Source organism: Sminthopsis crassicaudata, chromosome 2 (assembly GCF_048593235.1).
Source record: "Sminthopsis crassicaudata isolate SCR6 chromosome 2, ASM4859323v1, whole genome shotgun sequence".
In the NCBI taxonomy this organism is placed as follows: Eukaryota; Metazoa; Chordata; class Mammalia; order Dasyuromorphia; family Dasyuridae; genus Sminthopsis; species Sminthopsis crassicaudata.
In genome coordinates this window covers 310741378-310766390 of record NC_133618.1, presented here as the reverse complement: position 1 = coordinate 310766390, position 25013 = coordinate 310741378, and the positions used below count along the sequence as shown (strand labels likewise).

The 25013-nt window shown below is 36.1% G+C and overlaps 1 protein-coding gene across 1 annotated transcript in view; it reads right to left on the bottom strand.

Moving 5' to 3' along the window:
- POMT2 (protein O-mannosyltransferase 2) overlaps positions 1-24909 on the bottom strand; it is a 38540-nt gene extending 13631 nt beyond the window's left edge. The window contains exons 1-9 of the mRNA XM_074289898.1: positions 24547-24909; positions 23144-23228; positions 18360-18464; positions 16675-16783; positions 13829-13937; positions 12674-12833; positions 12343-12449; positions 11825-11907; positions 10382-10491 (exon numbers count right to left, since the gene is read on the bottom strand). Coding sequence (XP_074145999.1) covers positions 10382-10491; positions 11825-11907; positions 12343-12449; positions 12674-12833; positions 13829-13937; positions 16675-16783; positions 18360-18464; positions 23144-23228; positions 24547-24806 — 1128 coding nt within the window. The 5' untranslated portion in view covers positions 24807-24909. The remainder of the gene's footprint in view (positions 1-10381; positions 10492-11824; positions 11908-12342; positions 12450-12673; positions 12834-13828; positions 13938-16674; positions 16784-18359; positions 18465-23143; positions 23229-24546) is intronic.
- Positions 24910-25013: the final 104 nt, after the last annotated feature.

Sequence of the window (25013 nt, the reverse complement as noted above, 5' to 3'; positions counted from 1 at the left end):
CTGGGTCACTGCTTCTCTTGGTTTTGCGACTATGTTTTTCTGTTATAAAGGAGAGTTTATGCTGGGTGGGACAAAAGCAACTAGTATAAAATCAACAGAACATTAATTATGGGTATGTGCCCATATGAAAATAGAAAAAAAAAGGGGGGGGGCTACACAAAGCACTGAAATCAGCAGAACCAGAGTAGTGATTACTACTATGTATTTTTTTAAGACAGCAGAACTTCAGAAGACTGAGAAGAAAACATCAGAATCATTTTTGTTTTGAGTATTTTAATTTCTTTTAGTTTTATTTTGATTAATGTTGAATGTTTATACAACATATTATTCCTTATTTTATATATTAATTTCATTGTGAGGACTTGTGGATTTAATAAGATAGCTTTAAAGTAAAAGTGGAATGAGGGGAGAGGAAGTAGGAAAAAAAACACAACTAGACACAGATCTCCATCAAGCCAATACTACAACGATTAGTAAAAATCAAAATATCATTGGAGTTGCCTAATAATTCACACAAGATAGAAGAGAAGCAATAATATTCATGATCTAAAGTGTCTATAATAAGAACACAAAATGTAAGTAGTAAACATTCTCAAAACAAAGAAATAAATGTGATTTATGACTCAAACACAGAAATAAAAGAACATACCCTATTTCCAAGGAACAGCTAAAAAGGAAAGTGGAGTAATATTAAATATCTATAAGATTATTCCTATAGATAATCAATGAATCATAGCTGGGAACCACAGCATGGTAAAGATCATTGAACAACAAAAGTAAAATAAAAGTGATATTGTGGCAGAAGCATACCATAGAACTATCCAGCCAAAATAGTGGAGGAAATGTATACTGGGTATCATAAACAGATCACAAACCAAGCAAAAAAGCACAACATAGCAGTAATAGGAGACTTTATCCAGTAATCTGCTGGGCAAAAAAGAGGTGAAGTCTTTACCTACTAAATTTAGCGCAGTTAATAAAATTTCCTAACATATCTAACAAGAATATGATTCTTTTTTTTTTTTTTTTTTTTTTGATGCAGTTGAGGTAAAGTGACTTTTCCAGGGTTACACTGCTAGTATCTGAGGCTAGATTTGAATTCAGGTCCTCCTGACTTCAGGGCCAGTACTCAGTGCTCCATCTACTATGCCATCTAGCTGCCCCAAGAATGTAATTCTTTGAAAGATAGATGAAAACGATAAAAAAGTGACTATTCTGGACCTGATTCTAATCAATAAATAAGCCTGATAAAGACCTGACCAAAACTTAGATGCAATGATCATACCACCTTAATGTTTGTGAAAATTAAGGAGGACACCACCGGCATAGATTGACAAATCAACCTAATTTCAGGATAATGAATTTCAGGGAAAGGATCAGTAGAATCAGCATAAAATTCTACAAATAACGCTATAAAGCTACCTTAAAAGGAATTAGATGGGGTGGGGTGAGTGCAGCCAAGATGGCCAATTATTCTTAGTTCAATTTTCCCAATTTTCTCCTCCAAACAACTTAAAAATAATGTGTCAAACTAATTCTGGAGCAGCATAGCCAATAAAAGGTCAGAGTGAGATATTTTCTTCCTAGCCCATGACAACTCAAGAGGTCAGCAGGAGAGTCTGTGACACTGGAGTGGGGGGGGGGGGTGGCTTAGAGCAAAAGTAGCTATTACAGAAGCAGCAGCAGCTTCGGGAGCTCTCCTCCCAGAAATAGTAAGGGAATTACTGGTCAGAAAGACATTACAGGAGACCCTGAGTTGACACTAGGCACAGGATCAGGAACTGTTTGGTAAATCCACTGCCCATCCACAGTTCTCAGTCACAATTCCAAGGTCAAAATGGAGTAGGGGGCCTGATTACATTATCAAGGCTAAGGGGTGCACTAACATTTGTAGATGCAGGAAATAAGGCACCCATTATGGATAAAGACTAGAGAGCAGAGAAAGAGAATAGTGACCATTTCTCCAAGGAAGTATCAAAAACTCACAGACCCCTTGAGCTAGCTCTGAAAACAGTAGTAAGAAAAATCAGAATCTTGGGACATTGCTTCCCCATTCCCATGTAAAGAGTCCAACTTTAACATAAAGTTAAAAGTCAAGAAATAGGTTGGAAAATAAGCAATGAAAAAAGAACCTGAACATAAAAAAAAAAAAAATTACTATGGTGGCAGGAAGATCAAGACACAAAACAGAAGAAAACTATGTGAAAATAGCTACAAACAAAGCCTCAAAGAAAAACGCAAATTGTACACAAGCCTGGCAAGAATTCCTGGAAGAGAGATAAAAGTGGTAGGAGAAAAAATGAGAAAAGAAATTAGAATGATGCAAGAAAATTATGAAAATGAAATTAAAAGTTTAAAATACTGAAGAAAATAATACCTTAAAACAGAACTGACTAAATGATAAAAGAAGAACAAAAATTCACTAAAGATAAGAACTTCTTAAAAAAGCAAAATTGGGCAAATGGAAAAATAGATTCAAAAGCTCACTGAAGAAAATAATTCCTTAAAAATTAGAATTGGGCAAGTGGAAGCTTATGATTCTTTGAGACATTAATAAACAATAAAAGAGTCAAAAGAATGAAAACTAGAAGAAATGTGAAATATCTCATCTGAAAAATAACTTACCTGGAAAAGAGATCATGGAAATATAATTTTAAAATTACTGGTCTATATAAAAACTATGAATTTAAAAACTACCTAGATATCATATTTTGAGAAATTATTCAGGAAAACTATTTCAATATCTTAGATCCAAAAGATAAAATAGAAATTGAAAGACTCTATCAATCACCTCCTTAAAGAAATCTCAAAATGAAAACTCCCAGGAATATTATATCAAATTCCAGCTCTCCCAGAACAAGGAGAAAATAATGCAAGCAGCCAGAAAGAAGCCACTCAAATGTCAAGAAGTCACAAACAGGCCCAAACAAGATTTAGCACCTTCCACTTTAAAGAAGTGAACAGCTTGTCATATGACATTCTAGAAGGCAAAGGAGCTCAGTTTACAATAAAAAAATTAATCAACCCAGCAAAACTGAGTATAATTCTACAAAGGAAAAAAATAAATATTTAATGAAAAAGACTTCCAAACATTCCTGATGAAAAGAAAAGAACTGAATATAATTTTTGAATTCAAACATGGCTCAAAAGAAGTATAAAAATGTAAATAAGAAAGAGCAATCACATGGGTCTTAAGAAGTCTAAACAATTTACATTTCTATAAAGAAAGATGCTACATGTGACTCCAAATAATTTTTATCATAATTAGAATAATTAAAAGAGTCTATATGGACTATATGTTTCTCCAAAGCAAATTGAAAAGTTCAGAAAGAGGGATGCACTGGGATAAGGGGGAATGAAAAGGAAGATTAGGGAACATTATTTCACATAAAGGAGGCATCCAAGGAAGAATTTTTACAGTACAGAGGAAAGGGGGAAGGTGGCAGGCAAAACTTGAACTTCACTCTCATTGGAATTGGTTCAAAGAGAGAAATACACATGCATACATATACATACACATATACTCAGTTGGGTATAGAAATCTTTCTTACATAACAAGGAAGCAGAAAAGAAAGGGATTTAAAAAAATACAGAGGGAGAAGAAAGAGGTATTAAATGAAAGGCAGATTAAGGGAGGCAGAAATCAGAAGCAAAAGGGACTCTTATGGAAGGACAGAGTAAAAAAGAAAGAGAAGCATAAAGAGAAAAAAAATAGGATAGAGGGAAATACACAGTAAACATGACTGAGTGTAAATGAGATGAAGTTGCCAATAAAACAGAAGGGGATAGCAGAATGGATTAGAAATCAGAATCCAACAATATGTTGTTTAAAAGAGACACACTTGAAACAGAAAGACAACTAAAATAAGGGGCTGCAGCAGAATCTATTAAGTTTCAAACGTTAAAACATATAAAAGAAAGGAACAGCAATCAGGATCTCAAACAAAACAAAAGCAAAACCAGACCTAATTAAAAGAAACAATCAGGGTAACAACATTTTGCTAAGAAGTACAATGAAGTAATATCAAAAAATTGAACAGAAAATTTCTCTGAAAAGGTCCTTATTTCTCAAGTACATGAAGAACTGAGTCAAATTTATGGAAGAACAATTCCTCAATTGATAAATGGTCAGAGAATGTGAACAGAAAGTTTTCAGAAGAAATAATCAAACTATCTATAGACACATGAACAATTATCTAAATCCTAATAATTAGAGAAGTACAAATTAAAACAATTCTGGCATATCACCTCACACCTCTCAGATTGGCTAACATGACAGAAAAGGAAAATGACATGCTGAAGAGGATATGAGAAAATGGGATGTGGAAAAAAAAAACTGATACACTGTTAGTAGAACTATGAACTATTCCAACACACTGGAGAACAATTTGGAACTATGCACAAAAGGCTAGAAAACTGTGCATACTCTTTGATTCAACAGTACCATTCCTAGGTCTGTACCTCACAGACCCAAAGAAAAAGGAAAAAAAAAACTATATGTACTAAAATACTTAATACCAGCTCTTTTTTGTAATAGCAAAGAACTGGAAATGGAAGGGATGCTCATCAATTGGGGAATGACTAAAAAAAAGTTGTGGTATATGCTTGTGATGGAATACTATGTGTTATAAGAAATTATGAAGGGCATGGTTTCAGAAAAATATGTAAAGATCTATATGATTTGATGCAGAATAAAGTGAGCAGAACCAAGTGATTACTGTATATGGTGACAACATATTGTAACAATGATCAACTACGAAAGACTTAGCTATTCTAATACAATGATCCAAGACAATTCTAAAAGATTCATGATGAAAAATGTTATCTACCTACAAAAAGAAAATTGATGAACTCTAAGTGCAAACTGAAGTATAATTTTTTCACTTTCTTTTTTTCTTGCTTTTTTTTGGGGGGCAACATGGCTAATATGGAAATATGTTTTGTATGATTCCATATATATAATTGATATACTTGCCTTATCAACTACTGGGGAAAGCGCTGGAGCTAGAGGGAAAATTTATAATTCAAAAAAAATTTTAAGGAAATTTTTAAAATAATTTTTTTTCTGGAAAAAAGAATGGAATTACATTCTCTCAAGAATAAAGTTCTGGTGATAAAAGTACCAATGTTTCCTATGACACAGCAAAGGACAGATATATAAAAAGATTAATTTGGATATACAGGGAATTCACCTACTATTTCAACAAGCATTTATCATGTGCCAACTCTGAACCAGGTACTATGCTAGGCACTGGATTTAGGGTGTTTAATATGATGTACATATTATAGAAGCAAGAACAGATTAATGAAAATGAATACAAAAGAGCTTCAAGATATAAGAATAAATGACATCAAGAATTCGATAAATTCCAGATTAAACAGAAGTTTACAAGATCTTTTTCAATTAGGGGCAAAAGGAAAATACCAGACTGTAACTTAGGATAACTGGTAAAGCAATAAGAGATGACTGACTGAAGGAAGAGCTCGACTTAACTCTTACTTTGCTTCTGTTTTCTCTACCAAAGACAATGATATTCAGGTAGAAGGTATGGGAGAAATGGCTAGCAGGAAATTGGAAACTCAAGACCACACTTGGCCCACGGGCCATAGTTTGAGAACCCCTGCTCAAGACAGTAGAAGGAAGAAGAGATGGTAAAAGAGCAAAGAGTTGAATGCAATGAGTTCAAGTCATCAACCCAGATGAACTATATTTGGCATCTAGTAGAGACATTTATGAGGTGGTGCATCAGATAGATCATCAGGCCCGGAGTCAGGAAGATCTGAATTTAAATCCGGCTTCAGAAAGTTACTAGCTATGACTCTGAGCAAGTCATTTCACCCTATTTGCCTAAGTTCTTCATCTGTAAAATGAAGACATAGTGGAAAAGGAAATGGCAAACCATTCCAGTATCTTTGCCAAGAAATCCTTGTGGAAAAATTCAAGGGATCATATGGAGTCAGATACACTTGCACAACAAGATATATTTATATTGAGTTGCTATCAGTAATCTTTGAAAAATCAGAGAAAAGAGGAAAGAAGTTGCAAAACTAAAGATACACAAATGATCTGATATGCAAAATAGAAGAAAAGGTCTAAAATTCAAACTGTGAGGTCAGTAATCCTGATGTCAATCCCTGGCAGCATTCCCAAATGTATCATGAAGAGGATGATTTGTGACAATTTAAAAAGGGAAGTGGTAATCACTAAGAGCTAACAATGTTATACAAAACTAACATTATTTGTCTTTTTTTGAAAGGTTATTGGATAGATTTTAATCTAGTCTAAGAAAGGACTTGCATTTTTAACTGCCACACTATTATTGTCTTCTACTTAGTTCATGGTTCATTGAAACCCCCAGATGTTTTTTCACTTGAAAGAGTGTACAATTCTATCTCCCAGATTCCCAAGTATATGACTTAACATTTACCTCTACTAGAGTTCAGCTCATTAGACCTAATCTATCATTAAAACATGTAGAGATTTAGATCAGTAATATCAGTAGAATAACACAGACATATCTGAAAGTCTGGCACTCTACTTTTGTGGGTAATATGAAGAAATGTGAACTAAATAAGAATACAGTTAGCTAGATTCACAACTAGTTAAATAACCAAACCTACTGTAATAAATCAACTGATATCAACTTAGAAAGAGGTTTACAGTTAAATACCCCAAAAATGGGTCCTTGATCATGTTGTTGAAAATTTTTATCAACGACTTGGACTAAAGCACAGAGATGATTACCAAATTTGTGAATAACAAAAGTAGAAAGGATGTTTGTTGCTGTATAGAGAAATCTCTACATGTTTTAATGATAGACTAGGTCTAATGAGCTGAACTCTAGTAGAGGTAAATGTTAAGTCATATGCTTGGGAATCTGGGAGATAGAATTGTACACTCTTTCAAGTGAAAAAACATCTGGGGGTTTCAATGAACCATGAACTAAGTGGAAGACAATAATAGTGTGGCAGTTAAAAATACAAGTCCTTTCTTAGACTAGATTAAAATCAATCCAATACTCTATCCCCAATGAGAGCAAATATGAAGCAATAAGTTCAATTCTAGACATTGCATTTCAAGAAGAATATTTACAACTGGAAACATATGCAGAACATTACCATAAGGTAATGAAATTCATATGCATGCCATTTCAAGGTCAGTAAAAGCAATTTGGAATGCTTACTCTAGAATAAGACTTAAGAGTGGACATAAGAGCTGTTTTCAAGTATCCAGAGTGCTGTTATATGGGGGGAAAAAAGAACTAGATTCATTTTGCAAAATTAGATTTTGTTAGGCCACAGAAAGCAAAACTTTGAGTAGAAGTATTGGATAGAAAATGCAAAGAGGCCGATTTTGATTCAACATGAGGAAGAAGTAGGAGTAGAACTGTCCAAAAGATGGAAATGGATTACCTTGGGAATTTGAAAAGTAGGAAACCCGTAAAACTTAAAGCATAAACAATTGGGATGTTGAAAAGATTTCTATTCAAAAATAGGCAGAACAGATGATTTCTTCAGCTCCTTCCAATATGTATTTTATGATCATGTAACAATGAGAGCTTAATAAATAGTTAAATAATTAAAAAAAAAAAAAAGGAATTCCTCTAGCAGAAGATTAATGGCAAAAATTGTCTAGGTATAAAAGAAAGGAAGCAGAATCGAAGCTAGGAAATTTTAATACCTGAAAGAATGAAGTTTAAGTCTGCAGTCAGTTTAAGAACACTGAGATGTTATCTTTATTGAAAAAGATAGATACACAGTCAAGACATATACTATTGAACTAGAAGGGCCTTTGATATCATCTAATCCAGTCCCCTTTTGAGGAAACAGAAGTCCAGAGACCTAAGGGACTTGTTCATACACACTATGGACTGAGAGTATGGTCTCAGCTCCCAATCCAGGGCCTAAATAAAAAGAAATGGTACTTTCTTATGTCTCTAAAAAGATTCAATAAGCATACAACATAGAGAATTAACTTTGTGGCTGTTAGCAGTTCCTTTCACAGCAAAGCCTTTCTTCCTTTGCACATTAAATAAGAATTATTTTCTGTGTCAAGAGTCAGAATTTATTATATCATCTTTATGAAGCAGAGGAGACTGATGGGACATTATCTACAAAGGATAGGCTATGGCCTAGGAATCAGAGAGCAGAATTAAACAATACAACCTATCACCCTGGTTGAAATAACTCTAGAAACTAAAAGAAAATAAATAAGTAATAAAACACCATAAAGAAAAACTGAACAATTTCAGAATCTCAATGTATTTTTAAGGTTATAATAATACTTAATTTGCCATAATGAAATTATGAAAGGAGACTGTGGAATCAGATTATAAAAGGGTTTTTACTGTAGTTACCCTAGGCCGACAAAATCAAATGTACCATAAATACACTAGCAACACCCCAATGTTAATATGAGCAATATTGCAAAGCAAATGAGGAATTTTCACCAAGTCATGAATCCTGAGGCATGGCAGTAAGAGACAATAAAGCAAGGGATGTAGAAAAAATGAAAACACCAAAGTCATAGCATCATAGAATTTATATGTCAGGGATCTAAAACTCATCCTAGTCCAGACACTTTATTATACATATGAAGGGAAGTCGACAGAAACCAAATATCTTTTCCAAAGTCACACAAATAGTAAATAGTTCAGGCAGGACCCCAAACACACATCCACTGATTCCATATTCTTTCCCACACACACTTTCACACTCTCTCTGTCACATATACATATAAGTACACTTTTTTTTTTTTTTTAGAAAAAAAGGCAAATTCTCCAGTTGATAAATGGTCAAAGGATATGAACAATTTTCAGTTGAAGAAATTAAAACCATTTCTAGGCCTATAAAAATGTTCTAAATCACTACTGATCAGAGAAATGCAAAAACTAAAACAACTCTGAGATACCACTATACACCTCTCAAATTGGCTAAGATGACAGGAAAAGATAATGATAAACTTTGGAGGGGATATGGGAAAACTAAGACACTAATACATTGTTAGTGGAGTTGTGAAATGATCCCACTATTCTGGAGAGCAAAATGGAATTATGCCCAAAAAACTATCAAACTGTGCATAAAGCCTTTGATCTAGCATTGTTTCTACTGGGCCTATCTCAAAGAGATTATAAAAAAGGAAAAAGGACCCTCGCATGCAAAATTATTTATATTAGCTTTTTTTGAAATGGCAAGGAACTGGAAACTAAGTGGATATCCATCAGTTGGGAAATGGCTGAATAAGTAATGGTATATGAATGTTATAGAATATTACTGTTCTATAAGAAATGATTAGCAGGATGATTTCAGGGAGAGCTGGAAAGATTTACATGAACTGATGCTAAATGAAGTGAGTAGAACCAAGAGAACATTGTACACAAAAAGATTATGTGATGATCAATTCTGAAATATGTGGCTCTTCAACAATGAGGTGATTCAGGCCAATTCCAACAACTTCTGATGGAGAGAGCCATCTGCATCCTGAAAGAGAACTGATGGAACTGAATATGGATCACAACATAGTTTTTTCACCTTTTTTGTTGTTGTTTGCTTGTTTTTTTTTTCATTTTTAATCTAATTTTTCTTGTGCAGCATGATAAAATGTGGAAATACAAATAGAAGAATTTACATGTTCCATATATATTGGATTACTTGCTAAGAAAAGGGATGAGAAAAGGGAGGGAGAAAGATTTGCAACACAAGATTTGACAAGGGTGAATGTTGAAAACTATTTCTGCATGTATTTTGAAAATAAAAAGCTATTATTTAAAAAAGAAAAAAGATAAGATGGACTTAAGCATCAACATTTTCATAGTTAAGATTAGGTCTAAAGGCTTATTCTTACTTCTACCAAAACCTTTTTGAGAATAGAATCCATGGATTTTATGATGAGACCCTAATTGGATATTGCATTGACCAGGAAAGGATGTAGTGGGAAGAAGAATATGAAATGTAAGAATCAGAACCTTGGATTTGAAGGTCCCGATTCAAATCCCACATCTACTTGCTACTCACAGGATCTTGAACAAGTACTTCAACCTTTGGGGGCCTCAGTATCCTTGTTTATAAAATGAAAATGTTGAGCCAGATAACCTCTCATATTTTTTTCAGCTCTAAATTCTATAATTCTTTTAGAGAGACATTCTGAGATAGCCACAGTCACAGGGTCTATAACTAGTAACAGTACTAGTTAATATCCATTTTCTAGTTTCTAAACTCTAAAACATAATACTAGCTTCTAATAACTTTCATCCCTTTCTTTCCTGGGGCATGCCTGATCCTTAGATGTCCCAAATCTCTAAAATAAGAATAAGAGAAATAAGAAAAAAGAAGAGTCAACAACAGTACTAGCAGTGGAATCTATACTCAAAGGCTCACACACCTGCTGCTGACGTGCACCAACTCCTTCTGGATAAAGGTGACAATGTGAATGGAGGTATCCACTGGCCATTCGGAGATTCTTCACTGTAATCACAGATCCATATGCCAGGTCTTAAAAAGTAGGGAGAAAGGTGATATGTGAGTACATTTCTAATAAATACATAGTCTTTTTCACAAACCACAAAAAAACTAGCTTTCCCTAGTAGGGAATTTATTTTTGTTCTCATAATAATTTTCCCAATGTCATAACCTAGTGGAAGCCAAGTAAATCACACATATGCAACTTCACTAATAACATCTCACTTAATCCTCTATCCGTGATGACTAAATGTGACTAACCTGATTAAAAAAAAAAAAAAAAAACTACAATCTTCCTCTGTGCCAAGACATATGATAATCAAGTAGAGAAGGCAAATGTATGTGCAGAGAAGGCAAGTTTTACTATTAACTATACAGCCATTTCAGTTCTAAATCTATGGTTCTAATCCTTAAGGAATTCATTTTGTAAAGAAAGAAGACAAGGCTTACTCAGATGGTAATTCTGAGTTGTTTTTGGTTGTTTCTTTTGAACCCTATAATAATATAACATCATGTTGTGGAACCAATATATAGACTACTTCTAAGAGAGACTCTCAGGTGAAATTTTTTTAAAAAGGCAAGATAAGAGAAACTTGATGAATCTGATACAACATGCCTTAAATTTACCTCACAAGCTGAGAGAAAAAACAAACCTTAAACCTATACATTTGAGCTCATTCCTTTCTACTGCCCCCTCTACCTAATTTCTCTAATTTCCTCCTTTCTGAAATCTTTTCTGACTCTTTCCCTTTTGTCTAAAGATAAATTCAGATCTCTACTATGACTAAAATCAAAACAACCTTCACCTGCCCCTTGTTCTTCCTTCTACTTTAATAAATTCTAATTTCTTCCTGACAGCAAGATTCTAACAAGAACATTCTATTCTGACTGCCTCTATTTTCTCACTACTTATCTATGCCTTAAATTTCTGCAAGTCATATTCACTACTCCAGTGAAAGTGGTACCTTAAAGATCACCAAAGACTTATTTGCCTTGTCTCAATTCTCCCTCCTATCAGACTAACTGCAGTACACCAACATTTGACTTAACTATTTATCCCCTCCACTGATTTGAAACTTACATTAATGACATTAGAGTTAGTGTGAGGAAGGGAAAAGCCATTTTCTGGTCTGAAAAATCTTACCATTGAAGAAGTCTTCTGAGTTTTCCTCTACTCAATTTAATCCTTTAAATAATCAGAACCATCCTCTTTATCCACCCCCACCACCCTTGAAACCCATGATAGGTAGGCAATCTGACATAAAATACACTTTTCCAGTCCAACTCCTAGGACTTTCCACCACTGACCCACTTGGACAGTGCACAGTTTGTGAGAAGTCCTATTTAAGGACCAAAGCATGCTCACGTTCTGGAATGGAAGCATTGTGAAGGTTGTTTCCTAACAGCCGAGACTGGAAGGCAGAACTAAAAAAGCCATCACCAGGGCCACTGGAAGATAAAAACAGATATATATTTGCCTTAAGACATAAGGAGGTGGTGTTAGAGACTGACTTTTAATAGCACCAGGAATCATTCCACTTAGCAGTTTAAAAGAAGTACCTATAAGAAAGCTGTGACATTCCCCTACCCCCAAATAAAAAAGACATCTGATTCAGGTGAAAGGCCATACTGATTTGTTTGTATACAAAGAGATCACCGTTTCCCTTCTGGCCACATTACTGACCTTTCTTGATCCCAGGGATAACACAGGGAACAAGACAGAAAAATCTACTTTGCTTCATCCCCTTCTTCCATTCACACCAAGACACCCACCATACTGCTCTCTAACAGAGGATCTTCTATCTCAAATAACAATAAAACCATGAATGGGGACTTTAAAGACAAGTTTAGAGGCAAAGAAGAAGGGGGGGCATCAAAAAGTACCTTCTATTTAATATGAGGAAGTGAACTGCAAATATGGCAGTATAGAGAATAAGAGGAAACACAATGAGGCATAAGATCCTTGCTGCCAAATGTTTTCCCAGAGTTACCTGCAAAACAAAGGTCAATGTATTTGATGAAATCCACACCATGTAAGGAAGAACTCACCAAGAAAAAATATACAGGTCATCCCAATATTCTCATAAATATCCAGGGGGTTATACTCCAAGGAGTTAAACAGAAGGTGGTTCCTGAAGGGGATAAGTTTTTTGGTTTGTTTTTATGAAATTAACAACTACTTGACAAAAGTTTTACAAAAACATAGTTTGCTCACCATTGTAAGATTAAGGTCTCCCAGCAGCTGCCAAAGGTCTGTAACTGTATTCAATCCTACATGGAGGACAATAAAGAGGCCAACAAATTTGACCCCTAAAGCACCAGCAAGACTGATTCCTGTCAGACTGAGCCAGAACCACCAAGAGACAGAGAAGGGCCTGAAAAACCAACAAAAGTTGTTCCCTTATAGCAAAATTTAATTGGGGGGGAACTGAGATACACAAGTTTCCTCCCCTATAACATAAGAGGTTAGACTTATTAAGTCATTTTTCGGTTGTGACTAACTTCATGACCCCATTTGGGATATTCTAGACAAAAATACTGGAGTGGTCTGTCTTTTCCTTCTCCAGCTCATTTTACAGATGAGGAAACTAAGGCAAACAGGGCTAAGTGACTTGCTTAGGGTCACCCAGCTAGTAAGTGTCAGAGGCCATACTTGAATTCAGGAAGATGAATTTCCCTGACTCCAGGTCCAGCACTCTATCAAGTGTGCCACTTAGCTGTCCTAGGGGTTAAATCGTTTCTTCCAGCTCTAAAAATCCTATAATTTCTATAAAAATGCAGTATTTTCTGGAGCATAAAAAAATATATACTATGTTCTATGAGTTCAATCGAAAAATATTTTTTATCAATGACCACTCAGAATCAAAAAGGACATTCAGTAAAGTCATCTGGAGACAGAATATCTGAGAAATTTAAAGAGACCAGAGCTGGTTGACACAAATTTATTCAGAGTTGATTAGCTTTATTGGTTTGAAACTGAGTGGAATAAAAATTGCTTCTTAATAATGAACCTAAAAAACTAGGTACTGATTTTTTTTTTCCTGAATAAAATGGACAATTAGGCTCCTTCTGCTGTACCACATCTGAGAAGAACATTAGAATTTTAGATGAATTCTAGAACTGTCCAAGCCCCTCAAGAATTTTTGCAATACTATGAACATCTCAAGTCCAAACTACATTTACTGCATTGAATTAATATGTTTTCAAACATTTATCATGTGGTTTCCCTGTGGGATGGGAAAGGATCCAGCCACTAAGGACAGAGATGTAAAGCTTTCAACTCATGCATTTTTCTTGATGTTGTAACTGCCAAAGAATAAAATGGCCAAACATCTTATAATCCCATCCCTCCAAAGAGCAATTCACTTACCTATCTGCACAGGAGTTATACTTAACCATGCTCAGCATTGCAGCCATGATAAAGAACATGAGGATGGGATCCAGAAGTATGTACTGTGACAAAGTAAGGCAGCCGGTATCTGAAAAACAATTCAACCCCTTCAGGAAAAGTAGATCAAATTCAGAGTTGAGCCTGAGGGCCAAAACACCTGAATGCTGATTAGTCAATCAATAATAACTTATCAAGCATCTACTATGTGTTAGGCTCTTTGATAGGGACTGAGGATACAAAGACAAAAGAGAAAAAAATCAATGAGAGGCTGAAATTCCATTAAGTCCAACAGACAAAACTATTTTCCTTAAATTTAATTCACTTTGAGCTCAGTTGTATATAAACATTTGGAATGGAAAGGCAAAAATAAGAGAAAGTAACTTTTATCCATGAAATGTCTGTGAAGTGCAATTCTCACCACAACACAATCAGTAGGCATCCAAACTAGATTTGGTGGGGGTTTTTTGGTACATTCAGATCCCTCCTGGGACCAATTCCAGCCCTAATACATGGTGCCTGTCAGTGTGCCCCAACACCTTCTGAACCAGGGCCATAAGGTGTAAAGCCGGAACACGCCCACTCTGTGGTCCAGGCACAACAAAGGATCTCATTTCAACAAATGGATGTTTCAGGCACTAGAAATACTCTATCACTTAACTGCCACTGAGTGCTCATTACCACTGAAAAAATCTTTGATTTCCTCAAATTAAAAACAGAATTCTGCAGGGCCCTTCCAGCAGAGGCGTGAAGCATCCGACCTTCCCTTGCCAATAACAATCCATCTGCAGGCTCAGTTGCCAAAAAGGGTTTTTCCTAAAGCCCAGATATGACCATGCCAATCCCTCTATTCAATAAATTCCAACAGTTCCCTATTACTCTCAAGGTGAAACATAAAATCTTCTATCTGACATTTAGTGACCTGGATCCTTACTACCTTTTCCTAGGCAGCTCAATGGTCCAGTGGAGAGAACACATCAGGAAGACCTGAGTTCAAATCCAATCTCAGACATTCACTAGTAGTAATACAACTAGCTAAATCACTTAACCTCTGTTAGTCTCAGTTTCCTCAATTGTAAAATGGGGATAATAATATCACATACCTCTCAGGGTTGTGAGAATCAAATAAGATAATATTTGCAAAGCATTTCGCACCCTGGCACATAGCAGGTACTCAATAAATGCTTGTTCCCTTCCCTTTTCCAATATTCTTAACAGTCATTCCCTTCTACACAATCTAGCATCTAATTGTATTGGCCTGCTTGCTGATGCTCCTAGAACAGAACAGTCCAGCTCTTGACTCCCCTATCGTCTTGAACAAGTCAACCCCCATTCTGGCCACATTCCCCCTCCTCACCTCTGACTCCCAGGTCCCCTGGCTTCCTTCAGGACTCAGCTCAGTTCCTACCTTTCCCAATTCATCCCACCACAAGATCCTCCTATCTGAGATTACTGCCTATTTACTTATATTTGTCCCCGTCATTGGAATGGGAGTTACTTGAGGACAAGGACTGTCTTTTGCATTTCTTACATTTCACATGGCATGAGAAGTACTTAATAAATGTTTATTGACTTACTGACTTTGGGTCAAGAAAAAGGAATTATTTTTTAATAAATAAAGGAGAAATCCAGCACCTGTCTATATGTCTTCAGAATCATGATCTTTTTTGCACAAAGAAAAGCTGCTAGAATTAGAAGATTATGAACAGGTAAAGACCATTCTATTAAATAAATGTCTATGATACAAGGCTGACATGAGAAATTTATAGGAATTGATACAAATCTCTAAGATAATCCATCTCCTTATAGACATTTTGTCAAAAGAATATTTTTAAATAGAAGAAATATGAACTACCATCTGAAAAACTATTGAAAATCATTAATAATCAGAAAATTCAATATCACAAAATAAGGAATATTCTAAGTCTAAAATGTCATTTAATACTTGTTAAATTGGAAAGGATAGGAAAGTTCAATGTTGGAGGGGCTGTAGAGAAATAAGAATACTAATTCATCACTGGTGGAGATGATGAAAGGTCCAATCACAATTTGGAATTATGTAAAAAAAAAAAAAATGTAATAAGTGATTCATTCCCTTTGACTTAGAAGTCCAATGCTTGGTTTATATTGTCAATGAGGTTAGCAAGAGCAAGAAAAGATATTACATACAAAAATTTTCACAGAAATATCATTATAAGTAACTAGGAACAAAATATTACCCAATAATTGAAGCATGGCAGAACAAACTTTGATATATTAAGGAAAGGTACTATTTTTGTGGTATAAGGAACAGAGGCAGACTTGTATGAAGTGATAAAGGAGGAAGAAAGCAAAGCCCAAAGCCCAATAATGACTACAATGATGTAAACAAACGCAACATTAAAAAAAAAATAAAAAATCAGTACATTTTTTTTAAAAAGACAACATTAAAAGGTAAGAAAATGTAGTTCAAAGGCAACTATGTTGGTGTCAAATGATTAAAATTAAAAGAGATGGTTTTTATATAAGCCACAATATATGCCACAAATATGTAAATTATATGCATAATTATCACTGCAATTATTCTATTAGATAATTGTTTTCAAAAAATGTATTTTGTGGGAAGATTGAATGTTTGTTGGGTAGTATCTGTTATTCCAAAACAAAATGTCTAACAAATTTGCCAACTAGAAAAAAACATTTATTTCCAATCCTATTCTAACACTCAGTTACTTCTAAAGCCACTTCAAAATATAATCAGCCAACATGTTCTTATGGCAGAACAAACTGATCTTCATATTGGCAGATCTACAAAAATATAGTCCTTTTAATTTGAAGGAGCAACTTACCAAAGGTAAACAAGGCAGCAGTTAGCAAGGCTGCTGGCTGGGACTTAGATAGTTCTAGCACAGTAAGGTAGGCAAAGGGAATCAACCAAGAGCCCAGGAAAGCACACAACTGTAAGATGAGAGCAAAAGTGAGGAGAAATAAGGCATCAATTGCTAGTATAATATACAAAGTATTAATGACTAATATCATTCCCCCATAAAACATTGTGAGATAGGTACTACAAGTATCACATACCACTTTTAGAGATGATGAGCCAGAGGGTCAGAGAAGTAATTGTTCCATGGTCATATAATTGCTAAATATGGGGACTAATTCAAATCCAGTCCTCTCCTACATCACACTCCCTCTTACATTTGGTTCTCTGATATTTATGTTTTAGCAAAACTTCTCTGATCAGCACCAGAAACCTAACTTTGGAGGTCTGCCTTCTTTTCCATCTGGACAGGAAGCAGGTCGTATAATAATGTAGTGAAGAGTAAAATCGTAAATGAATATATATTTAGAGTACCTACTTCTGGTAGGTACTCACACCAGTCCAAAGGAGGGCACAGGCTTCAGAGAATGACTGCTTTAAATGTCTGCAAATGCATTTGGTTTCCACTTTTCTCCTCCCAAAATAACCATTTCTTTAAAAGAAAAGTCTATTTCAGAAGACTGGAACATTAGGTCACTAAGGCAAGCATTCTTGTAATATATACTTTAGTTTGAAAATCTATCAAACATTGTCTAAAGGAAGCAGCTAGGTGGCGCCAGAGTGCAAAGATCACTGGGCTTGGACTCACAAGACTCATCTCTATGAGTTCAAATCCAGTCTCAGACACTACCTGGATAATCCTAGACAAATCACTTCACCCTATGTGCTTCAGTTTCCTCATCTGTAAAATTAGCTGAAGAAGGAAATAGCAAATCTCTTCACTACCTTTGCCAAGGAAACTCCAAATGAAGTCACAAAGAATTAGACAAGACTGAACAATAACAAAGTGCCTTTCTATAGTACTAACTAAGTGCTGGAAATAAGTAAAAATATTTAGTATTCTTACTTACAAGACCCACTGCTCTCAGTTAAGGCCCAAATATAATTTTCTGTTCTACATGGCATTTAATTAACACAATACAGAAACTAAAAATTGGATTTTAAAAAAGATACCCAAAGACAAGGGATTGTCTCTGTTGTTTTATACAGTATATAAGAACACATACATGACAATTAGCTCAGAGCAGGGAAGACAAAAGAATTAATACACTATTCAGTATCTCTAATGTGTTTTAAAATCCTCAAGAAAAAAAATTTTTATAAATACAATTGAAGCATATACCCAGATTCAGAAAAAACCTTGCATGTCATTTAGCAAAGCCCTTTTTTGAAGCCTAAATCCCATCTACAATATTCCTAATATTGTCATAGAGGCTCTATTTGTACTCTTCCAGAGTGGGGAACTCGCCATCTAAAAAGACAGGACACTCCCTCTTTGGAAAGTTCTAATTCTTAATACTTAGCCCAAATCTACCTCCTTCTCATTTCTACTCATTAATTTTACTTCCACCATCTAGAACCATATAAAATAGCCTTCCATATCAAAGTTTTTCAAATATTGGAAGTTCCTGATTGTCCTTGAATGAGTATAGGTTTCAGAGACAGATGAAGCTTAAATCATTTGGGTTTCATTAACCAATAAAACCTTACCCCTCTCATCCCAATATAATTATGATGGTTGTATTTGTCCCCAGGCTTCTGGAAAGGAAAGGTGCCATCATAACCACTCAGGTAACCAGCAAGTCCTATGAGCATCTGTTGAGGGGGAAAAAGTACAATTAAAAAGGAAACAGAGTAATTTAAGGTAACAAAATTCACTCTTGTCTTCCCAAGGCTTCCTCATCAAACTCCATTCCAGCTGCATCCACTGTTTTAGAGCTCCCTCTGCTCACAGATCTAATTAGTAATACCATCTTCTCATGCAGCTTTTGTAAAGCAAAGGGCTTTTTGTCTGGAAAGTGCACTGCATGAAACAAAAATTCTCTGTGACTAGGAAATGGGGATGGGACTGGGGCTTTCAGAGTTGGATTGAGTTCTTAGGACCTATAAAGGCCACACATTTGAATGCAGTATATATGTGAGAGGAAAATGAGAAATAAAAAAATTTGATGAGCAAGGATGAGTAGCTTCTCATTCAGCCTTACTTCATTTGTTGTGAAATCAGGAATGATCACTGGGGAAAGACAACCTGCACATTCTATTTCTGCCTAAATATTCCTTCCAGATTGGTCCTATGAAAGGGAAGAAAGATTCTGAAATATGGGGATGGAGATGGGGATGGGGGGAAAGGCAGAGAGCAAGAGAGAGGAAGCTGAGGAAACTAGGTAGAAGAAGAAAGAAGGTAAATGCAGAGGACACATGACAAAGGAAAAGAAAAGTAGCTCACTGAAAAGAAATACTTAATTCTTTGTTACAAGAGATTGCTCTCTAAGGAAAAAGATAAATTTGGAAAATAAGGTAATGGGGGAAAAAACTATCGGTTTAAAAAATATACTTAAGAAACTAATACCTAAACAAAAGCCCTCATAAATTCAATATTCCAAAATAAGTATTCCTGAAAAATTAAAAAAGATGAAGATGTGACTTCTCAGACCTAAGTGAATTAACTACAAATTGGAATTGGGAACTATAAATACTTAAGAGATCAGAAAATCATAGAATTTACAGCTGAAAGAAGTCAGAAATCATGTAATCTAAACCACTTTTATTAGAAATAAAGGAAACTGTGTCCCCTCATGTTAAAAACAAGAAAATTGAGACCCAGAGAGCACAGGTGGACTAAAATAAACCAGGACTGAATCAAGGACCTCTGTCTACATGTCTAATCAGTGTTCTGCTTACCATACCACACTGTTTATTCTGCCTTAAGATTATAGGATTTAGAGTTGAAAAGGCCATTAGAGGTCATCAGCCTCTTCTACTGATTTTTACATCCCTGTAATAGATAATGTAAAATCCTCCTTTACAGACATATAGCATTCTTTGTGGAATTATCCAGAAAGCAGCTAAAATATCAGAATCTATCAGGAACATCTATAAAACAAAAGAAGCCACTGAACTATTCAGTCCAACAAAGTGTCTAGGGCACAAAACCTATTGGAAAAAGAGTACAGAGTAATGATTAGCTGCTTTAAAAGCAACTCCTTCAACCATACTGGAGAGCGATTTTGAACTATGCCACATCTATAAAACTGTTTATCCCTTTTATCCAGCAATATCAGTACTAGGTCTGTATCCCTAAGAGTTCATAAAACGGGGAAAGGACCCACATGGACAAGAATATTTATTGCAACTCTTTTCGTGGTGGCAAAGAATTGGAAATGGAGAAGATGCCCAACAACAAGGGAAGGGTTGAATAACTTATAGTGTGTGAATGTAATGGAATACTATAGTTCTAAAAGAAATGATGAGCAGGGAGATTTCAGAAAAACTTGAAGAGATGTACATGACCTGATGGTGAGTGAAGTGATGAGAACTAGGAGAATATTGCACATAGCAACAGCAAGATTATGTGATCAACTATGCTAGACTTAACCCTAGCCATAGTAATGCAATGATCCAAGACAATTACAAAAGACTTGAGATGAAAAATGCTATCCACAACCGGAGAAAGAATATAGTCTGAATGTAGATTGAAACATACTATTTTCATTTTGTTTTGTTTTTTTTCTTTCTTGTGATTTTCCCCTTTTATTCTGAGTCTTCTTTCACAATACAAGTATGGAAATGTTTAACAGATTGTGTATGTATAATCTATATCAGATTGCTTACTGTCTTGGGAACAGAGGATGGAAAAAAGGGAGAGAAAAATTTGGAGCTCAAAATCTTACAAAAATGAATGTTTAAAACTATCTTTACATGTAATTGGAAAAAAGTAAAATATTATTAAATGGAGGGAAAAACCAACTCCTGGAAATTCTGCCAGAGTATATATTTCTCAGAATGTTTTATTCAGAACACAAGAATTCTTGTTTTTCAGAAGTAACTGTAAGAAGTTTGGCAGATGCTTGCCACAAAAGTATTATCCATTGTTACAAAGAAAAAACAGGGAGAATGTAATAAAGGAGGAATTTCCTATAGATGACAAAGTATTCCACATGCTCCAGTTTACATAAGACATTTTTCTGATTGCAGCAAGCCCCAGGACATTTCAAAGCCTCCTAAATGTTAATCCATTCAAAAAGGCAAAGCCCAATAACCAACAAAGGAAAAAAAGAAATGGAAGAGAAATGCCTACTGTCCACCCTGATTTGCAACTGGATGGATTGCTCTTCATACATTGATCCTTCAGGGACTTTATATATATATATATATCTTAGACAATGAAATGAGATATATATATCTTAGACAATGAAATGAGCCCAGCATTGACTGGAGGAAAAGTGTCGCCTAGATTGCATTTATAATCTTATATAGCACCCCTAGTGACTCCAAGCATCTTCCTAAAATAAAGACATCCTTTTAATACTAATAAGTTTTAGTGAATCTGTAAGACTGCAAATCATGACAAAATTCATACCAAAAAACACTATAAAGTCACCAGTGAAATGCATGACCTGAAAATGGACATGGGCCAATCATAAAGCAAGAGCAATATAAGACTGATAAAGAGTCTATGTGTTATATGAATACTCAAATAATGTCAAAGGACCTTTAGGAAGGTCATAAGACACTAAATAGACACCACTACCACCTTCCAACCAAAGGATTTATGGGACCAGAAAAGATTACATAGAATGGGAAGGTGTGGATAAGAGAAATACAAAATATTGGCAGTGCTCATGCATTCATTGAAGTTAATTCTGAAGAGGAAAAGAAAAAAAAAAAAAAGCTTTGAAAAGGTATTTAGGTCTAAATAACTGTTTAAGTAAGGGCTAAGATGCTATCTGAATCTGAAAGATTTTGCAGCAAGAGATTCCAAGGTGCAATAAATTCAGTATTTACTTTGTATCCAAGTGTGTCCATTCCTCTGCTAAGTGCTACAGGGGATTTAAAAGAAATATGTTCCTATTGTTGCATTACAAAAGTTTCTAACAAAATCAGGAACTCTGAATTTATTATTTCTCTAGGAAGTGTCCTAAACAGTAGCTGCCTGGATTCTAGGTCCCTTGGAATAGAGTACAAGGGGAAAAAAAAATTTCTTGTCTTTTTCTTTCTAGAAGTAATTACAGATAGCTGTAATCACCAAGAATTTTTGAGCTTGATGAAAACTCTCAAAACCCTATCTTCAGTTGAGGGCAACATAATCTAAGACTTCTCCAGGTTTAGGAGAAGTCAAGGGAAGAGCTCAACCCAAATCTAGCACCACCTGGCAACTTTTTATTTTATTCTAAATCAGTGGTCCTCAAACTTTTTAAATAGGGGGCCAGTTCTCCCTCAGACTGTGGGAGGGCCGGACTATAGTAAAAACAAAAGCTCACACTCTGTCTTCACCCCTTAGCCCATTTGCCATAACTCGTCGGGCCCCATAAACGGTCTCTGTGGCTGCATCTGGCCCAAGGGCTGTAGTTTGAGAACCCTGCTCTATATGGTCATCTCTGTAGTTTCTTTCATCAGTTGGAATTGCAAGCAGATAAGTTAGCCCCACTCTAACTACAGTCCTGTTTAAAATAAAATTTGAAAGTATGTCTCTGACAATATGCCACCAGTTCCTACAGCCTTCTACTTTCAGGCTTACATCAGCACTACCATGTTTCTCTATGCCCTTCATCAAATGAGATACTACTTATAACAAGTTTAGCACTGTACCTGGCACACACCCTTTCCTCTTAGCCCACTCCCATGCACTCTAAAGTCTACACTGTGTACTATATTTAACTTTGCCATAATCCTAACGCAAAATAGTACACTTATTCAAATTTACCTTCCCTTTCCCTCTACCCAAATCAACACTTCCATTACTTCAATAGAGGCTGACTACTGGGAAAAGAAAATCTGACAACTAATTTACACAAATATGTAGATAAAGGTAAACCCTTAGCCCTCACGTACTTGTTTGCAATTTTATAAACAGATTTGTGGAAAACAAATGATCGTCTAGATGGCAAAAATTTTAGGGTAGTAGGACAAAGTGAATGAAGAAAAAATACCAGGGGAATAGATTTTGAGTAGGAAGAGTACTATCTCGGCAAGTTAGCCTTGATTCAAGGTTCCAACCCCAAATTAAGCTGAAGCATTTCACCAATTCTTTCCTTTTTTCTACTTTAAAGCAGGGGAAAAAAACCAAACCCAGATTCTCAGAAAGAAAATTATCCATCAGGGTGGGAGTAAGGAGAGAGGTTGGAGGGGCGTGGAGATGACAGGAGGGCTTCGCTAGCTCACTGTTCTTGAAGGCTACAGTATGTGACATGGTACCTACCCCAGAGAACCAACCAACCACGCAACTAACTGAAGAGACTTCACAGCCCACACAGCAAAAAAACAGAGCTCCTCACCTTTCCCAGAGGTGGGTGAATATCAAAGAAAAAGGTCCGATTGATATAGTAACTTCCCATTTTTCCAAAATGAGTTTCATCCCAACTGCAGCAAAAAGAAAAGAAAAAGGTGACTTAGTAGTAACAGCAAACTATCCAGCTCCTGCAATTATACCTTTAAATGAGCTAGTATAAATCACGTCACATCAAAGTAAGGATGGTTCTCCTTGTCTGCTCTCTTCCTCTCCTCTCAGGTTCAAGAAAAGGTGATAACGGTGGTTATCTAACGGTATGAGATGGTTTTCTAATTCAGTTTCTATAAGCACAAAGTTACCCACAAGCCACACATGTGCTAGAAAATGTTTTTATTTCTCATGGAACGTGGGCGGGGAAGGTTGTAAACATCATTAGGATTCAAGACTGCATCACAAATTATTATCTCTTTAAGCAAATGAACAGATGGGCGTTCCCAAAGCTATACTTGAAGACTGGTTCATTAATCCTCCGCTTTGCCTAAATTACCCTTTCCTGCTTCATTTTTCACATCACCGTTTAGTTACAGTAACCAAGAAGCAGTTGGATTCGTTGGCCATTTACAAGTTGTACTAGGCGGCAGCTAGGTGGCAGCTAGGTGGCGCAGTGGACAGAGCACCAGCCCTGAATTCAGGAGGACCCGAGTTCAAATCTGGTCTCAGACACTTAACACTTCCTAGCTGTGTGACCCTGGGCAAGTCACTTAACCTCAGCCTCAGGGAAAAAATAATAATAATAATAATAAACAAATAAATAAATAAATAAAAGTTGCATTAAGGTCTAATTGAAGCCCAATTTTTTTAACCTTCTGTAAAAGAAATATTCAACTGAATATTTAAACAGAGAACCAAACACAATCTATTCCTACGAGGCAATTCCAGAACTTGTTTCCCAGAAATCTTGATATGGGAACAAGGGCAAAAAAAAATCTCTGCAGCAGCTGCATAAAAATTTAGGATAGTACCTGGTGAAAACAGGTGTCTCAACGCCTTTCTCTAAATCACTAGACTAAATTTACTGCACATGGAAAACTGGGGGGGGGGGGGAGGGGAGGATCCTAAATGCATTAAATAATTTATGTATTGATGGTTAATAAATAGGGGAGAGGAATCCCAAATCACTTTTTAAAAATAGACTAGCAAGACAGAAAATATATATTCTTTTTTTCTAGGTAGGAAGTTTTACACAGACTGACAAGCGGAATAGAATGCTGGTGTCTCAGCCCTGAAAAATTCATTCATTCAACAGGTGAAAAGTTTTTGTAGAATAAGGCTGAACCACCCACTCATTGGCAAGCCTCTCCTCCAATCACGGCTCGTCCCCTTAACCTGCTCAGCCAATCATACGGCTACTCGTCCCCTCCCCGTTGCCATGGTGTCCCGGCCTCTCACCAGACGTGCGCCGGCTCGTGCAACCGGTGGAAGCGAGTGGCGAAGGCCAGCGTGGTGACCGCGGCTAGCAGGACCCACCCCATGACCTGCCCGGGGATCTTTGGTTTCAATTGTGGAGTCAGCTTAGGGCACAGGCCGCTATCCCCGGCGGCAAGCTCCGGCCCTGACGCTGCAGCCCCGGAAGACTTCATCTTGCCGCGGCCCCGACGGAAGCGAAGCCCGGACTCAGCCGGGCCTACTCCCACCGCCGCCGGACTCATATTTCCTCGGTTCGGTCCAGGCCCGGAGAGAGCCCTTCTCTCCTCTCCCGCCTCAGCACGAGGCGGCCTGGGAAATGTAGTTCTCCCGTTGCTAGCTCCTCCCTCTAGCCCAACAATAGTCTATAGCGTGGGGCATTGTGGGAATAGTAGTTCTTAGCAGGCACCCCGGAAGTCTTAAGCAAGGCACAACACTATGGGAAAGGTAGT